The 26,715-nt window shown below is 43.8% G+C and overlaps 1 protein-coding gene across 3 annotated transcripts; it reads left to right on the top strand.

Moving 5' to 3' along the window:
• Positions 1 to 429: 429 nt before the first annotated feature.
• Positions 430 to 25,782, top strand: LOC110492358 (kinesin heavy chain). 3 transcript variants are annotated; one of them, XM_036947340.1, is made up of 29 exons: positions 430 to 1,019; positions 2,655 to 2,742; positions 3,022 to 3,095; positions 3,383 to 3,487; positions 3,632 to 3,680; positions 3,794 to 3,849; positions 4,013 to 4,100; positions 4,724 to 4,848; positions 5,148 to 5,252; positions 5,568 to 5,716; positions 6,127 to 6,275; positions 7,027 to 7,211; positions 7,521 to 7,589; positions 9,616 to 9,822; positions 10,050 to 10,196; positions 10,688 to 10,876; positions 11,140 to 11,257; positions 12,650 to 12,711; positions 12,810 to 12,922; positions 13,088 to 13,189; positions 13,363 to 13,423; positions 14,731 to 14,802; positions 14,908 to 15,012; positions 17,849 to 18,065; positions 18,334 to 18,499; positions 18,628 to 18,713; positions 23,513 to 23,540; positions 23,687 to 23,772; positions 23,940 to 25,782. In XM_036947340.1, the coding sequence occupies exons 1-28, from the start codon at positions 891 to 893 to the stop codon at positions 23,763 to 23,765; spliced, it is 3,123 nt and encodes a 1,040-aa protein (XP_036803235.1). In that variant the 5' UTR covers positions 430 to 890; the 3' UTR covers positions 23,766 to 23,772; positions 23,940 to 25,782. The 3 variants fall into 3 exon arrangements, with proteins under 3 accessions (XP_036803235.1, XP_036803237.1, XP_036803236.1); XM_036947342.1 differs by having other exon boundaries at positions 12,813 to 12,922; XM_036947341.1 differs by having other exon boundaries at positions 431 to 1,019; positions 18,631 to 18,713.
• The last annotated feature ends 933 nt before the right edge of the window (positions 25,783 to 26,715 follow it).

Here is a 26,715-nt window from a genome sequence, read left to right on the forward strand (position 1 = left end):
TGCCTCCTTATTTGATTTTGGCAGCTTAAATCTACTGAATTGTCTAGCAAGTAACCACCCTCTTATTTGCAAAATTATACGTGTTGCATCAGTAGAAAGGACCACGAGCCCAAACTCCGCTTTTGATCAATAAATGTCATTCTTTCCCATTGTGAATGTGGTTAGCTTTACATTCCGGGAAGAATGCCTTCCTAGCAGAGAGAAGAAACAATCCAAACGACAAAACGTTCACAATTGAAAAAGCAACATAATTTACTTAAGTCTTGGTTGCATATGAAATCTTTCATTTATATATAGTTGAATCAAGCAGTTGATTCCATAAAGCGGAATAGGCCTACGTAAATGACGTTCTGATGCTGCTGATAGGCTACATCCGGTGCCTGGATGCTGATATGGATGCTGAGGCGGGTACCACTTTAAAGGGAAGAGGCAGACCACGCCCTACGCTCCACACAGTAAAGAAGTCTCACCTTCAACCAGCCTGACCGACTGTGCCGCCAACTATCTGACAACGACACATCTGAGAAAAACATCCGTGACTACGTCCATCTTTCAAGATTTAGCCAGAGGAGGAATTTAGCAAAAAATCTATATATTCTTACAAGGATGTAACCCATTGCGATTTTAATTCGAATTTACATGGCCTATTTTTGCTGCGACATGCTCGAAGCATCATTTTTGGCCTCTAAATTGTAGTTTATCTGTTGTCAACTGTCAAGCGTTACCTCTTGAGTTGAAATATTGTTCTACCTTTAAGACATACGTTTAAGGACGTTTCTGGTTGCATCTTAGCAGATCGTTCATTCATTATTTTACGATCGACGGGCTGCAAATTGCTTTAATCTGATTCTCGATTAGTTTATTCCAACCCCATCCGTTGAATTTGCGCAATGGCCGATGTAACCTCAGAATGTAATATCAAAGTTTTGTGTCGCTTTCGCCCCCTGAATCAATCGGAGATTCTGCGTGGGGATCAATTTATCCCTACATTTCAAGGAGATGACAGTGTCAACGTTGGGGTAAGGCGCTTTGTTTCTCATATGCTCATTAATAAATAATTAACCTGTTATAATTAACCTGTTATGTTTTCGTTTGGACTGCCAATAATAACAATGATTTGTGATTGAAATTAGGCCCTACCTGATGATTTACAATCGTTATTACTGCGTAGCCTAGCCTGTAAAGGCAAATGTGATTCTATTCAGTGCAGTCGGCTCAGTGTAGGCTCATTTACTGGTCACGTTTTATTTTCTGCAGTTACATCGGCCCCCATAAAATCGACACCAACTTACATTAACCTTTTCCCTGCTTAGGCTATGAATAACATACATGAAAACGGGCTGAAGATACTACACGCCTATTTGGGTGATCAACCTAGCCTGTCTATAACACCAGTGTTATGAAACAGGCAGGGAGCAGGTCTCGAACCCTCGACCTTCTAGCCCGAGGTCCGGTGCGCTATCGACGGTGCCGCAAAAGCATGCTCGTGCAGCAGAGTCGATTTCCGCGCTTATAATCGTTACACGATTGCTTTGATTATCGGGGAGATGTTCAGGATAAAACATTCAGGCTGCTGTTATTCGTGTTGTAACGAGTTGGTTCGTAGGTAATGACAATGGTACATTAGATGTATGTTCAAGGAATGTAGATAATGTAGGCCCAAGATCAATGCCAGTTCATAAAACACAGTGCCGCTTAATCAGTCCCTCTTCAGACAGGCCTACTAGTCTTCATGGTTCGATCAGGGCCAGGGCAGAGTGGAAAGAGATTCATTTAGAGTTTAGCTAAGGATGTTCATGGAAACCTTAGGCTGACCTCTTCAGTCATAATTCTTAACAATGGGCCAAGAACCTATTCTCTTATTGCACATGGAGGAGAGGATCAATATCATTCTACTGTTTAGAACGGATCCACTCTCCTCTGTGCCAGACTGACTCTGTGGACAATGATTTTGTCATGGGGATGCGTCTGTAGTGCTAGTGATCAGATACTCTTCTGTTTTTCTAAAAGGATTGAGATTCAATATATTATAGGCCTACAATGCAAGTTTGAAGGATCCTATATGCATTCTGAATGATTTCCATATTTGAAGACCTGCTGTGTTAAAATCCAGTCTGAGTCAAGCTCTTGGTTATGCGTCATCTGCTTCAGTCAATGATAACCTATATGACATCATTTCCCAAAGGCTTACATGACTAGCATGTGGTGAAGAGACAAGCAGGGTTGCATTCAAGATCACATCGTTGTGAGATGATTCTAAACCTTTTTGGTAGGCACGCAGATGAAACACTATGCCCTCCAAACTCTATCCTAGGACGTTTTGGAAACGGGATTATTTCTCTACGGTTTTGGTACTTATTGTCTCTGACCTTTTTTCATCTGTCCCTTTAATTGATTCAGTGATTGACAAACATATATTGTCTACCACTATCCATAAATAAGGAACCAAGAACAAACTTGATTGCATTTCCATTGTTGTTTGTTTGTTTGGCATATACAGTTTACATGAAATAACAATGCTAATTGGAAAGACAATTGGAGACAAGAAAATGTCCCTCATTATGTCTAGGCTATATCTTGCTTCATCCTGGTCTGTGTAGTTACAGCTACCATTTTTGGTTTACAAAATGACCTAATGTCTTTGTGTTTCCCAGGGGCGGTCCTATGTGTTCGACCGGGTTTTTCCCACCAACACCACTCAGGAGCAGGTCTACAATGCCTGTGCTAAGCAAATTGTCAAGGGTAAGGACCAGATACGGTCAACAATGGCAGAACAACATCCACATGCAGACTATGGAGGTGTAGAGAGATAAAAGAGAAATCGACATGGGGTTTTGACTCATCAATTGATTAAACCAGTCGGTGACATCACACAGTATTACTTGCTGCCGTTGTTTCCCATAACTGTGTTCAAATTAAATGTTGTTGGTGTTTTTCTTATTTTCAGACTTGAAGGCCTGAAGAAATTATTTTGTTTGTATAATTTCCTCAAATGATCTTGGTTTCCCTCTGTTTATATAGATGTGCTGGGTGGATACAACGGCACTATTTTCGCATATGGACAGACTGCCTCTGGGAAGACTCACACCATGGAGGTACAGTGGGAGTCATTACAATGATGAGAAAAACGAATATACATAATCCAGTATTTTAAAATACTTTTTATCTTCTTAAAAAGTGATGATCTCGCATTATGAAATAACTCCATAAATCAGCATAAATATGGCTTCAGTTTGGTTTCAATCAAAATGTAATACCCCGGATCTTGCTTTGGGGGCATTTGTACCCCCCCCCCCCTGGTAAATCCTTTTGGAAAAACACTGCTTGTAATGATACGAGGGTTTTAAACACCAGAGACTGACTGCACAGTATGTCTTTATAGGGAAAACTGCATGACCCCAATCAGATGGGCATCATCCCCAGGATTGCAGAGGACATCTTCAACCATATCTTTGGCATGGATGAGAACCTGGAGTTCCACATCAAGGTTTGGATTCATCTCCATCTCCTCAACCAAATGTAGGATGATACCACAAAGACTCAGTGGCAATAAGTATTGCTCTTACATGAAGCCACAGCATGTTTGACTTTTGATTGTGATTATCTCATCTTTTCTCTTTCCTCTTCGAAGGTTTCATATTTTGAAGTCTATATGGACAAAATTCGTGATCTCCTGGATGGTTTGTACACAGTTTACCGAAATGTTATATACCAAGTCCACATCCAATGCCATTACTGAGCCAAATCTTCTTCAAAGACTGTCTGCTCTGAAGGTTATTTATTTATCTTGTAGTGACCAAGACTAACCTGGCTGTTCATGAGGATAAGAACAAGATCCCATATGTAAAGGTGGGTTTACCAAGGCCAACCATACCTAACTACCCCAACATCTGTTTATAACTGTGCATTAGATTTTCCAATAAAAAAGGAGCATGCATATTCATTATTAACCCTTTATTATCTCACTTCTCTACCATCCCTGTCTCCCCCTTCCCCACACCCTGTGATGTAGGGTTGCACTGAGCGCTTTGTGTCCAGCCCTGATGAGGTCATGGATGTCATTGACGAGGGGAAAAACAACCGCCATGTTGCCGTGACCAGTAAGCCTTCAGAATGTTTCATTCCACCACTATCCATCTAAGAAGATAATCCAGTGCCATGTTTTTCTGCTAGCAGGAGAGTTGCATGGTTAGTGGAGTGTCTGGTGACAGTTCAGCCATGTGACTCATTATGGCTTATATAGTATCACTTCTTCCCACTTGTATTCTACTTACAAGCAGCATCTCTACATATATGGAGGACCTTCTCAATTACAAGGGTCCAACTGGGTGTCTGCTGGCTAATGTAATGCTGACTCACTGTAGCATAGTCATAACACTGTAATGGGCTCAGGTCTGCTGATAATGAGTTGGTACTATAAGATAGGAGCAGCTTACTAACATGAGCCTTTATTCTGGGCACTGTAGGTCGCATCAGGAGAAGGACTCCTATATTGGTCCTATCCTGAAATGTTTTTTATAGAGTACAGAGTACAATTTTTATAGAGTACATTGCGTACTCTCATTTGCATCGTATATCAGTGAGAAACTTGCATTATTGATCCAGAAAAACATGGATTCTGCCCATCAAAATAAACAAAATACACGTAAATCCCTTAATACACTATAGGCTTATTTTGTGCAAAGATGCTCATTCGACTCCATGTTGTTCTTTCTCCCCATAGACATGAATGAGCACAGCTCTCGCAGTCACAGCATCTTCCTGATCAACATCAAGCAAGAGCATACGGAGACAGAGCAGAAGCTGTGTGGGAAACTCTATCTGGTGGACTTGGCTGGTAGTGAGAAGGTAAGACCTGTCTGTCTGTCTGCCTGTCTGGTTTACCTGGCTGGGTTAAGGTGAGAGAGACTATGGACCGCTGAAGCAATTTCTCCTCTGTATACTCCATTGTAGCAGCATTTCTCAGAACCAAGAGATGATGTATGGAGCTATGTCCACAAGGACAGATTTTAGTGACCTTTTAGTGACCTTTCCATGGGTCATTAAGTCACAGTCGGTAATTCAGTTTCTCCATCTCTCCCTCTCTCTGTTTCACTCTCTCTCTGTTTCTCTTTTTGTTTCTCTCTGGCTCTCTCTCTCTCTCTCAGGTCAGCAAAACCGGTGCTGCGGGCGCCGTCCTTGATGAGGCCAAAAACATCAATAAGTCTCTGTCCGCTCTGGGCAACGTGATATCTGCTCTGGCTGAAGGGACGGTGAGTCCAGTACACAGCCGTCCACCTTACTTATCATTCATCCCAGCACCTCCACACATCCATCTGTATCAACTTACTGCACATTCATCTCCAAGCCACCAACCCAACCCAACCCCTGGACCTGCTAATGAAGGTTCACAACTCAGTGCCAACCCATCTGAAGCCTAGTCAATGCCAACTCACTACTCACCACACACACCAATGCCAACCTCCTGGCCTTACTCTGCCAGCAAGGTTAACTGAATGCTGCATTTGTACTCCTACTTCCCCTTCTCTTACTCACTGTATCTCTTCTTCCTCTGTTTTATTTGTCAGAAAACTCACGTGCCGTACCGTGACAGCAAGATGACCCGTATTCTGCAGGACTCTCTGGGGGGAAACTGTAGGACCACCATGTTCATCTGCTGCTCCCCCTCCAGCTACAACGATGCCGAAACCAAATCCACCCTGATGTTCGGACAACGGTAACAAACACTCAGCCCACTCTGTCAGGTTCTACACTCTGCTCACAGTTCTACTCAAAAACGGCCAATGTGTTATCATGGCCCTAGTCAAAGGATTTTGAATCAGTATTTCCTAAATCCGTATTCATAATCTATTGCTCCAGAATAAATATACAGTATAAACCTGTATTATATTATCCCCACTATAATTTATTTAATTTAACTAGGCAAGTCAGTTAAGAACAAATTCTTATTTTCAATGACAGCGGGTTAACTGCCTGTTCAGGGGCAGAACGACAGATTTGTACCTTGTCAGCTCGGGGATATGAACTTGCAACCTTTCGGTTACTAGTCCAACGCTCTAACCACTGCCGCCCCAATCTGTGACTGCATTATCATGGCATTAACCCCCATTCGCTCTACTTTCGCAGTGCTAAGACCATCAGGAACACGGCGTCCGTCAACCTGGAGCTGACGGCCGATCAGTGGAAGAGGAAGTACGAGAAGGAGAAGGAGAAGAACAAGGCCATGAAGGAGACCACCCAGAGGCTGGAGGCTGAGCTCAACCGCTGGAGGAACGGTTAGACTTACTGAGAGATAAAAATAGTTTACTGGATTGAAACATTTTATAGGTCATAATTACATTCCTAGTTTATTACATTTGATTCTTGTTAATTACAGTATTTTTCACAATGTTGATTCATTTACAGTTGTAAAGGTATGCGTAACTGGCCGCACTGAAGTCAGGCGCAGGAGAGCAGAATTGGGTAGCAAACGGAGCCCTTTATTATGGCGAACAGACACCTGGCACTAAGAAAAATAAACAAATACGGGTTGACATAACCCAGCGCAAACCAGTCTGATGTGCACATACACGTAACAACAAACCATTCCACACACAGACAGGGGGGGAAATAGAGGGTTAAATACACATCACATAATGAGGGAATGTAAACCAGGTGTGCGGAAAAACAAGACAAAACAAATGGAAAATGAAAAGTGGATCGGCGATGGCTAGAAGACCGGTGACGTCGACTGCCGAACGCCGCCCAAACAAGGAGAGGAACTGACTTCGGCGGAAGTCGTGACAACAGTCTTAATATACTTTGCCTTGCAAAATGCTTGCCTTGCATATTCTTGATACGCCTATAACTCTGTTTACCTAAGGATGGGAACAAGGCACATCGTGTCAGCACACTTATGTTCCAGGAAAAAGCTTGTCTTAGCTTCTCTAGACAGATGAATAGGAAGTCCATTCTCTTAAGCGCTGACATAGGCTGCTGACCCATCATCTCCTTTCTCCATCCTCTCCACTCTTCATGCTCCTCCAGGGGAGAACGTTCCTGAGATGGAGAGGACCACTGCTGACGTGGTGCGTCTGGAGTCGGTGGAGGAGCGGAGCCCCGTGTTGATCTTGGACAACGACACCTCCTCCATCGTGGTGCGTATCTCAGAGGAGGAGCGTCAGAAATACGAGGAGGAGATCCGCAAGCTCTACAAGCAGTTGGACGACAAGGTCAGTGCCTGTTCAAACACACACACACACACACACACACACACACACACACACACACACACACACACACACACACACACACACACACACACACACACACACACACACACACACACACACACACACACACACACACACACACACACACACACACACATACTCATTGGGGGGTATGGAGATCTACACATGCACACACTGTATACAAAAAAACAAAGTAGACCAGTATCCCTTAAAACAAACAGTACAATGTCTTCAATTCATTTCCACCAGTAAACCGAGTGACCATAGTGTGTGTGCGTGTCTCCACAGGATGATGAGATCAATCTGCAGTGTCAGTTGGTTGAGAAACTGAAGGAGCAGATGCTGGATCAGGATGAGGTGAACTTTCTCGGACACACACTGTTCCCCTCTCTGTCTGTATCTCTGTTCCCCTCTCTGTCTGTATCTCTGTTCCCCTCTCTGTCTGTATCTCTGTTCCCTTCTCTGTCTGTATCTCTGTTCCTCTCTCTGTCTGTATCTCTCTTCCCCTCTCTGTCTGTATCTCTGTTCCCCTCTCTGTCTGTATCTCTGTTCCCCTCACTGTCTGTATCTCTGTTCCCCTCTCTGTCTGTATCTCTGTCTGCATCTCTGTTCCCCTCTCTGTCTGTATCTCTGTTCCCCTCTCTGTCTGTATCTCTGTCTGTATCTCTGTTCCCTCACTGTCTGTATCTCTGTTCCCCTCACTGTCTGTATCTCTGTTCCCCTCTCCGTCTGTATCTCTGTTCCCCTCACTGTCTGTATCTCTGTTTCCCTCTCTGACTGTATCTCTGTTCCCCTCTCTGACTGTATCTCTCTTCCCCTCTCTGTCTGTATCTCTGTTCCCCTCTCTGTCTGTATCTCTGTTCCCCTCACTGTCTGTATCTCTGTTCCCCTCTCTGTCTGTATCTCTGTCTGTATCTCTGTTCCTCTCTGTCTGTATCTCTGTTCCCCTCTCTGTCTGTATCTCTCTCTGTATCTCTGTTCCCCTCTCTGTCTGTATCTTTGCTCCCCTCTCTGTCTGTATCTCTGCTCCCCTCTCTGTCTGTATCTCTGTTCCCCTCTCTGTCTGTATCTCTGTTCCCTTCTCTGTCTGTATCTCTGTTTACTTCTCTGTCTGTATCTCTGTTTACTTCTCTGTCTGTATCTCTGTTCCCTTCTCTGTCTGTATCTCTGTTCCCCTCTCTGTCTGTATCTCTGTTTACTTCTCTGTCTGTATCTCTGTTCCCTTCTCTGTCTGTATCTCTGTTCCCTTCTCTGTCTGTATCTCTGCTCCCCTCTCTGTCTGTATCTCTGTTCCCTTCTCTGTCTGTATCTCTGCTCCCCTCTCGGTCTGTATCTCTGCTCCCCTCTCGGTCTGTATCTCTGCTCCCCTCTTTGTATGTATCTCTGCTCCCCTCTCGGTCTGTATCTCTGCTCCCTTCTCTGTCTGTATCTCTGCTCCACTCTCTGTCTGTATCTCTGTTCCCCTCTCTGTCTGTATCTCTGCTCCCCTCTCGGTCTGTATCTCTGCTCCCCTCTCAGTCTGTATCTCTATTCCCCTCTCTGTCTGTATCTCTGTTCCCCTCTCTGTCTGTATCTCTGTTCCCCTCTCTGTCTGTATCTCTGCTCCCCTCTCTGTCTGTATCTCTGTTCCCCTCTCTGTCTGTATCTCTGTTCCCCTCTCTGTCTGTATCTCTGTTCCCCTCTCTGTTTGTATCTCTGTTCCCCTCTCTGTCTGTATCTCTGTTCCCCTCTCTGTCAGTATCTCTGTCTGTAGCTCTGTTCCCCTCTCTGTCTGTATCTCTGTTCCCCTCTCTGTCTCTATCTCTGTTCCCCTATCTGTCTGTATCTCTGTATCTCTGTCCAGGCATCTCTTGGCCACGCAAAGGTCTTCTTCACAAATGTATTGTGATTCAAATCTTGATTATCCTGAATCTAAACATGTTGGTAATATAGGTAGTATATAGTGCTCTTTGTGTTATGGACACTAGGGGGAGTAGTGGTAGAGGTTACATCTAATGGGGATTCAATGTCAGTGCATGTGCACTAGGTCTATACAGAAAGTAGTAGAATTATAACCAAGCAAACAAATAGCCTGGAATCCTCTACATATAATACCCAATATATGTGATAATCTGATACATTTGACTGTATAATCCATTTCCTACCCTTTCAGTTAGCCAACAAATCTCTTTCAATAGATCAGTTGTCATAGCAGCAGGGATGACTCTGCGCCAGTTCTAAATCTAGGACATCTGTGTGTGCCTTGTGTATGGTTGTGTACTGTATGTGTACTGTGTGTGGATATTACTTATATTGTGTGTTGTCTGTATACTGTGTTCCTACATATGATCATGTTTGTGAGGCTGTGTTTATGAGATCGTTATCACTCTCTCTCTCTCTCCAGCTGCTGGCATCTTCTCGTGGGGATGGGGACAAGGTGCAGGCAGAGCTGGGTCGTCTGCAGGTGGAGAGCAGCTGTGCCAAGACAGAGGTGAAAGAGGTGCTGCAGGCCCTGGAGGAGCTGGCCATCAACTATGACCAGAAGAGCCAGGAGGTGGAGGAGAAGGGCCTGCAGAACCAGCTGCTGGCCGACCAGTTGGCCCAGAAGATGGTGGGTCCACAGGGCATAGAAATACATGCCATAGAGTGTACAGAAAATCTACTATGAACTTCTATAAAGTCTTGTATGGATTCTTTGCTCTACTTGAAATTACCAGAGGTCTGCCAACGTGGTGGCATTACTTAGCTGACATTTTTGCATAAGTAAATCTGTAGCCTATGTCTCTCGTTTATTCCACTCATCCCTCCCTCCCTCCTTCCATCCTGTCTGCTGTGCAGGCCAGTCTGATGGAGCTGGAGGCGGAGCTATCCCACATGCAGGAAGTGAGTGGTCAGCAGAGGAAGCGCATCGCTGACGTCCTCAACGGCCTGATGAGGGACCTAAGTGAGTTCAGCACCATCGTGGGCAACGGGGAGATCAAGCTGGTGAGTTAATTACATCTCATACTGCTCTCCTCTGGAACTGCTGAGAGGTAGAACAATTAGGTAGATTAGTAGCAGAGGAGGTTGGTGAGGGAAGGACAGCTCATAATAATGATGGAATGGAGTGAATGGAATGGTATGAAACACATCGAAAACCAGGTGTTTGATGTGTTTGAGACCATTCCATGCATTATGTTCCAGCCATTACAATGAGCCCTACCTCCCAATTTATAGGCCACCAGCCACCACTGATGGGCAGATAGAGAGGTTTTGTATACAGTATACTCTTCAGCTTAGGAGCCACCGCCCCATCATTAAAATCCACCCTGTCCGCCCCCTTTCTCATCCCTGCAACTCTCTCTGTGTACCTTTCTTTCAATCCCTCTCCCTCATTTTCTCTAATCTGTCATTCTCTCTCTCTCTCTCTCTCTCTCTCTCTCTCTCTCTCTCTCTCTCTCTCTCTCTCTCTCTCTCTCTCTCTCTCTCTGCTGTAGCCGGTGGAGATCAGCGGGGCGATCGAGGAGGAGTTCACAGTGGCCCGTCTCTACATCAGTAAGATCAAGTCGGAGGTCAAGTCCATGGTGAAGCGCTGTCGCCAGCTGGAGAACCTGCAGCTGGAGTGTCATCGCAAAATGGAGGAGACAGGCCGCGAGCTCTCCTCCTGCCAGCTCCTCATCTCACAGGTCAGCCTCCAGCTCTACTGGGCACCTCAGTATCAACATCACAACTTTCTAGAATGACTATACACAGCATATGTGTAGAAATACATAGGGTATGTTGATACCGTGTATACATACAGTAGATACACTTTACCACTGCACACTATGACAACATTCTTCCCTCATGTCATTGACAAACTTTAGAGACTTTGTACATTTTCTAAACTGTATAGATGGGAGTGTAGTGTGCCACGTCAGCTGAGTGACTCTGTTTGGGGTGTTCGCAGCATGAAGCCAAGATCCGGTCTTTGACAGAGTACATGCAGAGTGTAGAGCTAAAGAAGAGGATGCTGGAGGAGAGCCACGACTCCCTCAGCGAGGAGCTGGCCAAGCTGCAGGACCAAGGTAACACATCGCTATATACCTGTAACACACCTGTACACACCCTCCACCCTCACTTCAGCCAGGCTACAGGACCCAGGTAACACACCTGTACACACCCTCCACCCTCACTTCAGCCAGGCTACAGGACCCAGGTAACACATCGCTATATACCTGTAACACACCTGTACACACCCTCCACCCTCACTTCAGCCAGGCTACAGGACCCAGGTAACACATCGCTATATACCTGTAACACACACCCTCCACCCTCACTTCAGCCAGGCTACAGGACCCAGGTAACACACCTGTACACACCCTCCACCCTCACTTCAGCCAGGCTACAGGACCCAGGTAACACACCTGTACACACCCTCCACCCTCACTTCAGCCAGGCTACAGGACCCAGGTAACACACCTGTACACACCCTCCACCCTCACTTCAGCCAGACTACAGGACCAAGGTAACACATCGCTATATACCTGTAACACACCTGTACACACCCTCCACCCTCACATCAGCCAGGCTACAGGACTCAGGTATCACACCTGTACACACCCTCCACCCTCACATCAGCCAGGCTACAGGACTCAGGTATCACACCTGTACACACCCTCCACCCTCACTTCAGCCAGGCTACAGGACCCAAGTAACATACCTGTACACACCCTTCACCCTCACATCAGCCAGGCTACGGGACTCAGGTAACACACCTGTACACACCCTTCACCCTCACATCAGCCAGGCTACAGGACTCAGGTAACACACCTGTACACATCATCCACCCTCACATCAGCCAGGCTACAGGACTCAGGTAAAACACCTGTACACATCATCCACCCTCACATCAGCCAGGCTACAGGACTCAGGTAACACACCTGTACACATCATCCACCCTCACATCAGCCAGGCTACAGGACTCAGATAAAACACATGTACACACCCTTCACCCCCCAGGTAACACACCTGTACACACTCTTCACCCCCCAGGTAACACACCTGTACACACCCTTCACCCTCACATCAGCCAGGCTACATGACTCAGGTAACACACATGTACACATCATCCACCCTCACATCAGCCAGGCTACAGGACTCAGGTAACACACCTGTACACATCATCCACCCTCACATCAGCCAGGCTACAGGACTCAGGTAACACACATGTACACATCATCCACCCTCACATCAGCCAGGCTACAGGACTCAGGTAACACACCTGTACACATCATCCACCCTCACATCAGCCAGGCTACAGGACTCAGGTATCACACCTGTACACATCCTTCACCCTCACATCAGCCAGGCTACAGGACTCAGCTAACACACCTGTACACATCATCCACCCTCACATCAGCCAGGCTCATGGACCCAGGTGGGAAAACATATCTTATAGATCTATTTCTATGTTACAGATAACTCTCTGCTTGAAGAGAAGGATGGAGAGAAGGGTGAGACTGAGGAGGGCAACGTCAAGGTAAACAAGGATTCCAATAATGCTAATTATGTCACCCAGTAATGACTGAAATAAAATGAAACCGGCAGTGTGATTTTCCTCATTGTTCGGTGGTTCAGAAGGTTCCTCGGCAGCAGGGGGAGGAGTCTCACCGTGGTCTGCACCACATGCAGATGGCCCGTCTCCGGGATGAGATCAACGAGAAGCAGAGGATCATCGATGACCTCACTGAGTCAGTGTCATCAGAACTACTGGAAGCCTCTTCATTTATGTGCCATTGATGAGATAAAACAAAACAATGATGAAAACATTCACTTTTAAAAACCTTGAACATTCAACTTTTTCACTCTCTCTCTTTTATTAAACATTTTATTATCGGTCTCTCTCTCTCTCTCAGTCATAACCAGAAGCTGCAGATTGAGTTGGCTCAGGTGCTTGCCGACTTTGACCGTCTGAAGAGCGTGGACAGCAGCAAGAGCGAGCGGCTGGAGGAGCTGTCGTAAGTCTGAACACACACATAAACACACACATAAACACACACACACACACACACACACACACACACACACACACACACACACACACACACACTGACACAATGTGAACTCACGTCACAGTTTAACAAAGTTAAGAAATGTGTTCTGATGAGGATGTGTTTCCTCTTCCTGTCAGATTTCTACATGAGCGCCATGAGCAGACCAAGCAGGATCTCAAAGGGTTGGAGGAGACTGTCGTGAGTGGCCCTCTCTCTCTTACCCTCCTTTCTTCCTCTTTCTCTCCCTCATTCCCCCTATACCCCTTTTCTTGTCCCATCTCCCTCTTTCTTCTCTCTCTGCTTTAGCTCTTCTTTTCTGCACCTTCTCCCTCTTTCTTCTCTCTCTGCTTTAGCTCTTATTTTCTGCACCTTCTCCCTCTTTCTTCTCTCTCTGCTTTAGATCTTATTTTCTGCACATTCTCCCTCTTTCTTCTCTCTCTGCTTTAGCTCTTATTTTCTGCACCTTCTCCCTCTTTCTTCTCTCTCTGCTTTAGTTCTTATTTTCTGCACCTTCTCCCTCTTTCTTCTCTCTCTGCTTTAGCTCTTATTTTCTGCACCGTCTCCCTCTTTCTTCTCTCTCTGCTTTAGCTCTTATTTTCTGCACCTTCTCCCTCTTTCTTCTCTCTCTGCTTTAGATCTTATTTTCTGCACATTCTCACTCTTTCTTCTCTCTCTGCTTTAGCTCTTATTTTCTGCACCTTCTCCCTCTTTCTTCTCTCTCTGCTTTAGCTCTTATTTTCTGCACCGTCTCCCTCTTTCTTCTCTCTCTGCTTTAGCTCTTATTTTCTGCACCTTCTCCCTCTTTCTTCTCTCTCTGCTTTAGCTCTTATTTTCTGCACCTTCTCCCTCTTTCTTCTCTCTCTGCTTTAGCTCTTATATTCTGCACCTTCTCCCTCTTTCTTCTCTCTCTGCTTTAGCTCTTATTTTCTGCACCTTCTCCCTCTTTCTTCTCTCTCTGCTTTAGCTCTTATTTTCTGCACCTTCTCCCTCTTTCTTCTCTCTCTGCTTTAGCTCTTATTTTCTGCACCTTCTCCGTCTTTCTTCTCTCTCTGCTTTAGCTCTTATTTTCTGCACCTTCTCCGTCTTTCTTCTCTCTCTGCTTTAGCTCTTATTTTCTGCACCTTCTCCCTCTTTCTTCTCTCTCTGCTTTAGCTCTTATTTTCTGCACCTTCTCCCTCTTTCTTCTCTCTCTGCTTTAGTTCTTATTTTCTGCACCTTCTCCCTCTTTCTTCTCTCTCTGCTTTAGCTCTTATTTTCTGCGCCTTCTCCCTCTTTCTTCTCTCTCTGCTTTAGCTCTTATTTTCTGCACCTTCTCCCTCTTTCTTCTCTCTCTGCTTTAGCTCTTATTTTCTGCACATTCTCCCTCTTTCTTCTCTCTCTGCTTTAGCTCTTATTTTCTGCACCTTCTCCGTCTTTCTTCTCTCTCTGCTTTAGCTCTTATTTTCTGCACCTTCTCCCTCTTTTTCCTTATTTGACTTATTTTCTTCTACATCTTTGTTTTTCAGGCCCGGGAGCTCCAGACCCTCCACAACCTGCGCAAGCTGTTCGTTCAAGACCTCACGTCGCGGGTTAAAAAAGTGAGTGAGAGATGGAGAAAGAAAGACAGAATATAACCCTATTAATAACTATGAAGGGTACGAAGCCCCCCTTTCCTCTCTGTTCCTCCCTTCATTCTTACACAGAGTACCGAAATGGAACCTGATGATAGTGGGGGGTCTTGCACCCAGAAACAGAAGATTTCCTTTCTTGAGAATAACCTGGACCAGCTTACAAAGGTTCACAAACAGGTGAGAGCCGCACAGGATAAACGTGTTGTCTGACTTGTTTTGATAAAGTAAAACCTAACCAGAAACCTCTCTCCAGCTCTAAGTGTGAACACCTCACAACCTAGCATCGTCCCTTTCCCCCTTGCACAGTCAACTCTCTACCCTTCCCACTGGGCACAGATGTGAATTCAACGCCTGTTCCACATTGGTTCAATGTCATTTAGTTGAGATGATGAGGAAACAACGTTGATTCAACCAGTTTGTGCACAGTGGGTTGGCTCCTCTTGGCTCTGTTTCACTCACTCTTTTTTCACCTCTTGTCCTTGTGCTGTTTTGTGTGTGTGGGCATGGATGTGTGTTTGTGTGTGTCTTTGTGTGTTTGTTTCATGGGTTTCTGTTGTTGTTATTATTGTTGTTGTGTGCATTGAGAGCACACCCTGCAGATGATGGAGTGTTACGGACAGGTACAGGCCCTCGCTTCTCCTTCGCCTCCATGCATCCCTTTTTCTTCTTCATATTTTCAACCTAAAACTTCCCTCTGCTTTGGGCACTATCCATTAGGCTTCTAAAGGGACACAAACTTGATGCTTCCTTAACACTCTTTCTATGCATGCAATATTTTTTATGAATCTGAGAGATGTTTGAAAGAGAAAAAGAGTGAGTTGTATGTGAGTGCTCGTGTGATACAATACTCACAAAGATGTTGTCACGTGTTATCTGACTGGTTTTTAGCTGTTTTAGTCTGGCATGAACCAAAAGAAGAGGAAAGGTTTCACAGTATATTTACTAGAGGTCGACCGATTATGATTTTTCAACGCCGATACCGATTATTGGAGGACCAAAAAAACCCCGATACCGATTCATAAAAAAAACAAAACAATTGCAATAATGACAATTACAACAATACTGAATGAACACTTTTATTTTAACTTAATATAATACATCAATAAAATCAATTTAACCTCAAATAAATAATGAAGCATGTTCAATTTGGTTTAAATAATGCAAAAACAAAGTGTCGGAGAAGAAAGTAAAAGTGCAATATGTGCTATGTAAAAAAGCTAACGTTTCAGTTCCTTGCTCAGAACATGAGAACATATCAAAGCTGGTGGTTCCTTTTAACATGAGACTTCAATATTCCCAGGTAAGAAGTTTTAGGCTGTAGTTATTATAGGAATATGTCTCTCTATACCATTTGTATTTCATATACCTTTGACTATTGAATGTTCTTATTGGCACTATAGTATTGCCAGTGTAACAATATAGCTTCCGTCCCTCTCCTCGCCCCAGGGACACATCGACCACAGCCATCCTCGAAGCATCGTTAACCATCGCTCCACAAAAGCCGCGGCCCTTGCAGAGCAAGGGGAACAACTACTTCAAGGTCTCAGAGCGAGTGATGTCACCCTGCTAACTAGCTAGTCATTTCACATCGGTTACACTGGCCTAATCTCAGGAGTTGATAGGCTTGAAGTCATAAACAGCTCAATGCTTGAAGCACAGCGAAGAGCTTCTGGCAAATGCACGGAAGTGCTGTTTGAATGAATGCTTACGAACCTGCTGTTGCCTCCCACTGCTCAGTCAGACTGCTCCATCAAATATCAAATCATAGACTTAATTATAACATGATAACATTCAGAAATACGAGCCTTAGGTCATTAATATGGTCAAATCCGGAAACTATCATTTCGAAAACAAAATGTTTATTCTTTCAGTGAAATACGGAACCGTTCCGTATTTTATCTAACGGGTGACATCCCTAAGTCTAAATATTACTTTTAAATTGCACAAACTTCAATGTTATGTCATAATTATGTACAATTCTGGCAAATTAATTACGGTCTTTATTAGGAAGAAATGGTCTTCACATAGTTCGCAATGAGCCAGGCGGCCCAAACTACTGCATATACTCTGCTTGCACGGAACGCAAGAGAAGTGACACAATTTCCCTAGTTAAAATAAATTCATGTTAGCAGGCAATATTAACTAAATATGCAGGTTTAAAAATATATACTTGTGTATTGATTTTAAAGAAAGGCATTGATGTTTATGGTTAGGTACATTGGTGCAACGACAGCGCTTTTTTCGCGAATGCGCTTGTTAAATCATCACCCGTTTGGCGAAGTAGGCTGTGATTCAATGATAAATTAACAGGCACCGCATCAATTATATTCAACATAGGACAAGCTAGATAAACTAGTAATATCATCAACCACCTGTAGTTAACTAGTGATTATGTTAAGATTGATTGTTTTTTATAAGATAAGTTTAATGCTAGCTAGCAACTTACAGTGGCTTCTTGCTGCACTCGCATAACAGGTAGTCAGCCTGCCACGCAGTCTCCACATGGAGTGCAATGTAATCGGCCATAATCGGTGTCCAAAACTGCCTATTACCGATTGTTATGAAAACTTGAAATCGGCCCAAATTAATTGGCCATAGATTAATCGGTCAACCTCTAATATTTACCTTTGAATGATATCATGATTTTATGCTAAGGGATATGAGAGAAGAAACATTTCAATTCAAAATTCTTATGTGATACAAGATATTCAGAGGACACAAAAAATATTGAAAGAAAACTTGCTCATGTGGGTAAATTTAACATTTGGGGAGTCATAAACGCATAGTTTTATGCCAAGGTCAGTATCCAGTCTCCTCTCCTTCCCTGTTGTTAATACAATCTCCTTTTCCCCTTATTACCCAGTCTCATCCCACCCCTCTCTTACCTTATCCATCCCTGATCAATAAATATTCAGGCAACAAATCTCTCTTCCCTTGTGTCACTCTTATTTCTTCTCACTTCCTCTCTTCTCTCTCTCGCTCTCTCTCTCTTTCTTTCTGTATTTCTCTGTAGCTGGTTCGTGACAATGCAGATCTGCGCTGTGAGCTTCCAAAGTTGGAGAAACGTCTTCGGTCTACTGCTGAGAGAGTTAAGGCCCTGGAGACGGCACTGAGGGACGCCAAGGAGGGCGCCATGATCGACAGGCGTCGCTACCAGCAGGAAGTGGACCGCATCAAAGACGCCATGAGAACCAAGAACACTCTGAGACGCCCCCATGCAGCACAGATCGGTAGCGCACCCACCCCAAATACAGTTCTACTGACTGTGCTGACGTGTCCTCTGTTTATGGATGGAGAGCTTCATAGACAGTCACTGATAAATAGAATACATGATCGGAATGACACAGAACATTTTGAAGATAAAATAGGCGCTTAGACATGGGTCAAATATAGCTATTTTAAGTAACAGGTGGTATATATATATATATATGTTTTTTTTAAACATAATTTACCTCTGTATTGTAATACTGATTGATTGGCCTCTGTGTTACCCTGCAGCCAAACCAGTGCGCCCGAAGCAGCTGCCAGTGTGCTCTCCTACCAACCCTTTCTACACACATGTCAGTGAGCCGGCCAACACCTACTGTAATGCCCTGTTCCAGAGTGCCATCACAGAACAGACCACCGTACCTAACTCTCAGCTCAGCTCCGTCCAGACAAACATGTGAGTCCCATCTCACACACTCATATTTATATAGATCAATCCTTTAAGTAAATTTAGCTTTGAATAATTTACTTTTATTGGTGTGTTATTAGACTCAGGAGTGACTGTGTTCTAATGTCTATGTTAAGCAGAGTGTCCACAGGACTGGGCAACAGAGCAGTCAACCCCACAGACATGCTCGAGTCTTACCCACTCAACATAGACAGGGATAACGGTGAGTACCAGAGCCATACAGTTCACCCATCACCCACACCAACAGTTCTGGTTTTTACTGTATATTACATTTTACCATGGTTAAAAGCTTGTAATTAAGTAATTGAATGTCAGAAAAAAATATAGTAAAAACTTTAGACACACCTTCTCATTCAAGGGTTTTTCTTTATTTGTTTTACTATTTTCTACATTGTAGAATAATAGTGAAGACATTAAAACTCTACAATAACACACGTGTTTGAGCCAATCAGTTGTGTTGTGACAAGGTAGGGGTGATAATCAGAAGATAGCCCTATTTGTGAAAAGACCAAGTCCATATTATGGCAAGAACAGCTCAAATAAGCAAAGAGAAATGACAGTCCATCATTACTTTAAGACATGAAGGTCAGTCAATCAGGAAAATGCTAAGAACTTTGAAAGTTTCAAGTGCAGTCACAAAAACCACCAAGCGCTATGATGAAACTGGCTCTCATGAGGACCGCCACAGGAAAGGAAGACCCAGTGACCTCTGCTGCAGAGGATAAATTCATTAGTTATCAGCCTCAGAGATTGCAGACGCATCTCAACATCAACTGATGAGCTAAATTCCATCTATGCTCGCTTTGAGGCAAGTAACACTGAAACATGCATGAGAGCATCAGCTGTTCCGGAGGACTGTGTGATCACGCTCTCCGTAGCCGATGTGAGTAAGACCTTTAAACAGGTCAACATTTCCAAGGCCGCAGGACCAGATGGATTACCAGGATGTGTACTTCGAGCATGCGCTGACCAAATGGCAAGAGTCTTCACTTACATTTTCAATCTGTCCCTGACTGAGTCTGTAATACCAACATTTTTTAAAGCATGTGCCCAAGAACACTAAGGTAACCCACCTAAATGACTACCGACCTGTAGCACTCACGTCTGTAGCCATGAAGTGCTTTGAAAGGCTGGTCATGGCTCACATCAACACCATTATCCCAAAAACCCTAGACCCAATCCAATTTGCATACCGACCCAACAGATCCACAGATGAGGCAATGTCTATTGCACTCAACACTGCCATTTCCCACCTCAACACTGCCCTTTCCCACCAAAGGAACACCTATGTGAGAATGCTATTCATTGACTACAGCTCAGCATTCAACACCATAGTGCCCTCAAAGCTCATCGCTAAGCTAAGGACCCTGGGACTAAACACATCCGCCACGCTGATCCTAAACACGGGGGCCCCTCAGGGGTGTGTCCTTTACTCCCTGAACACTCATGACTGCATGGCCAGGCACGACTCCAACACCATCATCAAGTTTGCCGATGACACAACAGTGGTAGGCCTGATCACTGACAACGATGAGACAGCCTATTGGGAGGAGGTCAGAGACCTGGTCTTGTTGTGCCAGGACAACAACCTCTCCCTCAACGTGATGAAGACAAAGGAGATGATTGTGGACTACAGGAAAAGGATGACCGAGCACGCGCCCATTCTCATCGATGGGGCTGTAGTGGAGCAGGTTGTGAGCTTCAAGTTCCTTGGTGTCCACATCCCCAAAAACCATCATGGTCCAAACACACTAAGACAGTCGTGAAGAGGGCACGACAAAGCCTATTCCCCCCCAGGAGACTGAAAATATTTGGCATTGGTCCTCAGATCCTCCAAGGTTTCTATAGCTGCACCATCGAGAGCATGACTGGTTGCATCATTGCCTGGTATGGCAACTGTTCGGCCTCCGACCGCAAGGCACTACAGAAGGTAGTGCGTACGGCCCAGTACATCACTGGGGCCAAGCTTCCTACCATCCAGGACCTCTATACTAGGCAGTGTCAGAGGAAGGCCCTAAAAATTGTCAAAGACTCCAGCCACCCTAGTGATAGATTGTTCTCTCTGCTACCGCACGGCAAGCGGTACCGGAGTACCAAATCTAGGTCCAAAAGGCTTCTTAAAAGCTTCTACCCCCAAGCCATAAGACTCCTGAACAGCTAAGGTCTACCAGACCCATCTTTTACGCTGCTGCTACTCTCTGTTTATTATCTATGCATAGTCACTTTAACTCTACCTACATGTACATATTACCTCAACTACCTCGACTAACCGGTGCCCCCTCACATTGACTCTGTTCCGGTACCCCCTGTATATAGCCTCGCTATTGTTATTTTACTGCTGCTGTTTAATTATTTGTTACTTTTATTTTCTACTTATCTATTTTTTTTTACTTAACACTTCTTTTTCTTAAAACTGCATTGTTGGTTAAGGGCTTGTAAGTAAGCATTTCACTGTTGTATTCGGCGCATGTGACAAATGTATTTGTTCAGAGGAGACGTGAATCAGGCCTTCATGGTCCAATTGCTACAAAGAAACCACTACTAGAAGACACCAATAAGAAGAAGAGACTTACTTGGGCCAAGATACACGAGCAATGGAAATCTGTCCTTTGGCCTGATGAGTCAAAATCTGAGTCCAACCGATGTGTCTATTTGAGACGCTGAGTAGGTGAATGGATGGTCTCCACATGTGTGGTTCCCACCGTGAAGCATGGATGAGGAGGTCTGATGGTGTGTGCGTGCTTTGCTGGTGACACTGTCAGTGATCTTTAGAATTTAAGGCACCAGCATGGCTACCACAGCGATACGCCATCCCATCTGATTTGCGCTTATTTGCGCTCATTTGTTGCGCTCATTTGTTTTTCAACAGAACAATGACCCAACACACTTCCAGTCTGTGTAAGGGATATTTGACAAAGAAAGGGAGTGATGGAGTGCTGGCCTCCACAATCACCTGACCTCAACACAATTATTATATATATCTTTTTACCTTTATTTAACTAGGCAAGTCAGTTAAGAACAAATCCTTATTTACAATGACGGCCTAGGAACAGTGGGTTAACTGCCTTTTTACCTTGTCAGCTGCGGGATTCGATCTAGCAACCTTTCGTTTACTGGTCCAATGCTCTAACCACTAGGCTACCTGCTGCCGCAATTCCTAATCATCTTTAGCAATTGAGATGGTTTGGGATGAGTTGGACCGCAGAATGAAGGAAAAGCAGCAAACAAGTGCTCAACATATCTGGGAACTCCATCAAGACTGTTGGAAAAGCATTCCAGGTGAAGCTGGTTGAGAGATGCCAAGAGTGTGCAAAGCTTTCATTAAGGCAAAGGGTGGCAACCTTGAAGTACTTTGTTTCACACTTTTTTTGGTTACTACATGATTCCATGTGTTATTTCATAGTTGTGATGTCTTCACTATTATTCTACAATGTAGAAAATAGTAAAAAATAAAGAAAATCCCTTGAATGAGTAGGTGTCCAAACTTTTGACTGGGACAGTATATACAGTGTGTTCAAAAAGTATTCAGACTCCATTACTTTTTCCATGTTTTGTTACTTTACAGCCTTATACCCTCATGAACCTACATACAATATCCCATAATGACAAAGCAAAAACAGGTTTTGAAAATTTTAGCAAATGTATAAAAAATATTACATTTGCATAAATATTCAAACCCTTTATTCAGTACTTTGTTGAAGCACCTTTGGCAGCGATTACAGCCTAAATTATTCTTGGGTATGACGCTACAAGCTTGGCACACCTGTACTTGGGGAGTTTCTCCCATTCTTCTCTGCAGATCCTCACAAGCTCTGTCAGGTTGGATGGGGAGCGTCGCTGCACAGCTATTTTCAGGTCTCTCCAGAGATGCTCAATTGGGTTCAAGTCTGGGCTCTGGCTGGGCTACACAAGGATATTCAGAGACTTATCCCGAAGCCACTCCTGTGTTGTCTTGGCTGTGTGCTTAAGGTCGTTGTCCTGTTGGAAGGTGAACCTTCGCCCCAGTCTGAGGTCCTGAGCGCTCTGGAGCAGGTTTTCATCAAGGGTCGCTCTGTACTTTACTCTAATCTTTCTCTCGATCCTAACTAGTCCCCCAGTCCCTGCCGCTGAAAAACATCCCCACAGTATGATGCTGCAACCTTTATGCTTTTCTTTTGGAAAACTCCAAGCAGCCTGTCATGTGCCTTCTACTCCGTCTGGCCAATCTACCATGATTGATGGAGTGCTGCAGAGATGGTGATCCTTCTCCAGATCCTTCTCCAGAGATGGTGATGATTCTCCAATCGCCACAGAGGAACTCTGGAGCTCTGTCAGAGTGACCATCGGGTTCTTGGTAACCTCCCTGACCAAGGCCCTTCTCCCCCGATTGCTCAGTTTGGCTGGGGGGCCAGCTCTAGGAAGAGTCTTGGTGGTTATTAACTTCTTCCATTTAATAATGATGGAGTACACTGTGTTCTTGGGTACCTTCAATGCTGCAGACATGTTTTGGTACCCTTCCCCAGGTCTGTGTCACGACACAATCCTGTATCTGAGCTCTACGGACAATTCCTTTGACCTCATGGCTTGGTTTTTGCTCTGACATGCACTATCAACTGTGGGACTTTATATAGACAGGCATGTATCTTTCCAAATCATGTCCAATCAATTCAATTTACCACAGGTGGACTCCAAGTTGTAGAAATGGATTAAGGATGATCAATGGAAACAGGATGCACCAAAGCTCAATTTGGAGTCTCATAGCAAAGGGTCAGAATACTAATGTAAATTGTTGCTGATATTGATATTTAATACATTTGCTAGAATAAAAAAAAAACTGTTTTCCCTTTGTCATTATGGGGTATTGTGGGTAGATTGCTGAGGATTATTTTATTTAATACATTTTAGAATAAGGCTGTACCGTAACAAAATGTGGAAAAAGTCAAGGGGTCTGAATACTTTCTGAAGGCACTGTACAGTATATACACACTAATCCTAACTATTCCCTGTTATATTCATGAACAGGAAACACCGTAGACATCAATGACAACAGGTAAGCATATCTGTATATTGTAAAAGCATTACAAAGAGACTAATATTACTCCCACTTCTACCTCTGTTACTCTATTAATACTACTACTACTACCAGTGCTACTTCTCCCACTCTACAGTACTGAACAGTGTAGTGTGTGTCTGCAGGAGTGATGGGCACTGTGGCAGTGAGGTGGAGGACCCAGGCAGACTGTACATCATTCAGCAGGAGACTGCTGCAAGTTAATGCCATGGTAACTAACGCGCACGCACACAGGCGCAAACACACATTAACTCTCTCATCAGACGCATTGTTTACATTCACAACAAATGATGAATTCAATATACATGTTGAAGGATGAATTCCTACTCCTTGTTTGGAATGCATCTCCTAACGACCTATTTCCTTTTCTTTCCACAGGTGACCAAATACTGTATTTAGGACCGCTCCCATATATTTGCATGCAGCCGTCTAGCTTCCCTCCCCCTGCACCCATAACTGGCCACGGATTCTCCCCTGTAGTCCCAAGCTCAGCCCCATGCTCCCAATGGCGACCACCCTCACACTCCTGTGATTAGAACACATCGTAATGTATACTCCTGTAGAGGTATTGACCAGCACTGTTTCTGTGTATGTACAGTTCCACTTTACTCGACAGTGGCATCATAATGCTGACCTATAGCACCGTCATAACCATGCCCTGGCGCCTCTCCTATAAGACGTTATGCCAGCCTACAACAAAGGATCTCACTCTGCATGTTGCCCAGCTAGCTGAGTAGCCAACTAAATCTGTGCATGTTTCATGACAGTGTTACTCAATTTGCTTTTAACTGTCATGAACCACCACGGTGGTATTGACAGATGTCATGTAGAGTTTATGATGCTGTTGTATTAGATGTATGATGTCATTGTCCAGTCAGTACTGAGGCATGTGGAACTCAGCCATGCCCTATGCCCTTTAGAGTCTAACCCAGCCTTAATAATAATGACAGCTGATTTCACATGATCATAACATGCAGTCATGTGTGTACATATATAGAAGTACAGTATCTGTGTATTTACTACCTCTAGATCTACTGATACAACTTATCAACTTAAATCATTATTCCAACATGTTGTTATATTAGTGGATTGTAAGGCAGTGAAGGGAGCTGTTATGTCCTGTCAACTGATTTGTTTGTACAAAGATTCCTCCTCCGTAACATCATGAAGTAAGGTATGATGTTATTGATGAGATAGTCACATCTCTATTTTAAAATGGTACCCCTTCTACCTGCTCTGTGTATTCTGTTATAGGGCACAACATCCTGCCAACATTTCCCAACCCCTATAAAAAAAAAACATTATTCAATATACCACAAAACACCTTCTGGATGTGTTTTTAAACTGCTCCTAACCGAGCTGCCACCAGTATGGGGTTTGAAAGCATTTTATTTGATCGTAACAGTGGCATGTTAGTAATGGCAGCTTACCAATGTGAACTTTACATGGTCCTGTGCTCTGCTGTGTTTTCTCAGTCAGAATCCTGATCAACCAATCGGGACAGAGAAAACCAGCAGCTGCTGGAGCTGTGATTGGGAGACCAAGGTCTTTTGACAAGTACTGTACAGTAGAGTTGGTTCACTAACTAGCCGGACTGTACAGTGTTTACTTCAGGTCTACCTAACAGACACTATGACCTAGAATTTGGCCTACTAATGACTGACACCTACAGCACCTCAGGATCTCTGATTGATAACAGTGTGTTGTGGGGCCAGGGCCACCTATATCTTTCAAATCCTTTTGGCTGCATAATTGCTAATTACTGAAGAAAGTGATGAGATAAAGTAACAGTTTGAAAAACTCATTATCCCCTCCACTTGGATAAATTAAAGACTGAATTATTTCAAACCAGACCTGCCCCCAACGATTATTTAGATTCCCATTTGAGGTCATTTTTGGATGTAACAAGTTTGAGAAATTGTACAAGATATTCGACTGTCTGACTTTAGCATATCTAAAATATGTGATAATATTGTTAAACTTGTAAGTATAACAGCATATCATTATGTAGTAAAATGAAAAAATTACACACATAATATTACTTTGTTAGGGAACCATAATGTGTACTGTATGTATTTATATATGTCTGTAGGCCTATATGCTCATTGTGTGATTCATTGTGCGACATGCATATTTTTGTATATACTCATTAAAATATGTGAATCATTATGTTGTAGTTGGCAGAAATAAACCCTTACAGAAATAAGTTCATAGAAGAAAATCATGTCCAAAGAATCATTGTGAAACCTTTTGGACTGTGTATTGTGTGAGTGAAGACTGTCCGAATGGTTACTGAGTGAGTGCACAATTAGGAAAGTATTCAGACCCCTTGACTTTTTCCATATTTTGTTACGTTGCAGCCTTATTCTAAAATGGATTAAACTGTTTTTCTTCCTCATCAATCTACACACAATATTAGAAAATGTAGCAAATGTATAAAAATTAAATCAATTAAATATCACATTTACATAAGTATTCAGACCCTTTACTCATTACTTTGTTGAAGCACCTTTGGCAGTTGTCATGCCGTTGCCCTATTTGGGTACAGCAAGCTCCCTCTCCCATCCCCCTCTCCCTGCCTCCTTCAACTAGGTTGCTGTGGTCAGAGAGAGGTCGTAAATTCCTGAGAAGACCCTGCCTCATGGCCACACAGTGTAAAAGACAGAGTGAATTTTCATAGAGAACAAAGGAATTTCTTCCACCTCACAGAACTTGAGGTCCAAACAAATTTCATGTTCCGGACAAGGTATAAAAGATCGGGGAAGAATCCAGCTACGAACTGGTCCGTTTGTTACATTTTGGGGAAGCTCATGGGAGACGGTGTGGCCACATTGCCACATTGCCATATTTACCTGGGGCGGCAGGGTGGCCTAGTGGTTAGAGCGTTGAACTAGTAACTGAAAGGTTGCAAGTTCATATCCCCGAGCTGATAAGGAACAAATCTGTTGTTCTGCCCCTGAACAGGCAGTTACTAACTAGGCCGTCATTGAAAATAAGAATTTGTTCTTAACTGACTTGCCTACTTAAAGGAAAAAAAATAAAAATTGCCATAACACTGTTTATATATTAGCCTCAGATATGAGGTTTCCATCTAATTGTTGTATAAGATGAATGAGTGAGTATGATACTGTTTGTAAAATTGTGTGATGTGATT

Source organism: Oncorhynchus mykiss, chromosome 16 (assembly GCF_013265735.2).
Source record: "Oncorhynchus mykiss isolate Arlee chromosome 16, USDA_OmykA_1.1, whole genome shotgun sequence".
NCBI classification, from domain to species: domain Eukaryota; kingdom Metazoa; phylum Chordata; class Actinopteri; order Salmoniformes; family Salmonidae; genus Oncorhynchus; species Oncorhynchus mykiss.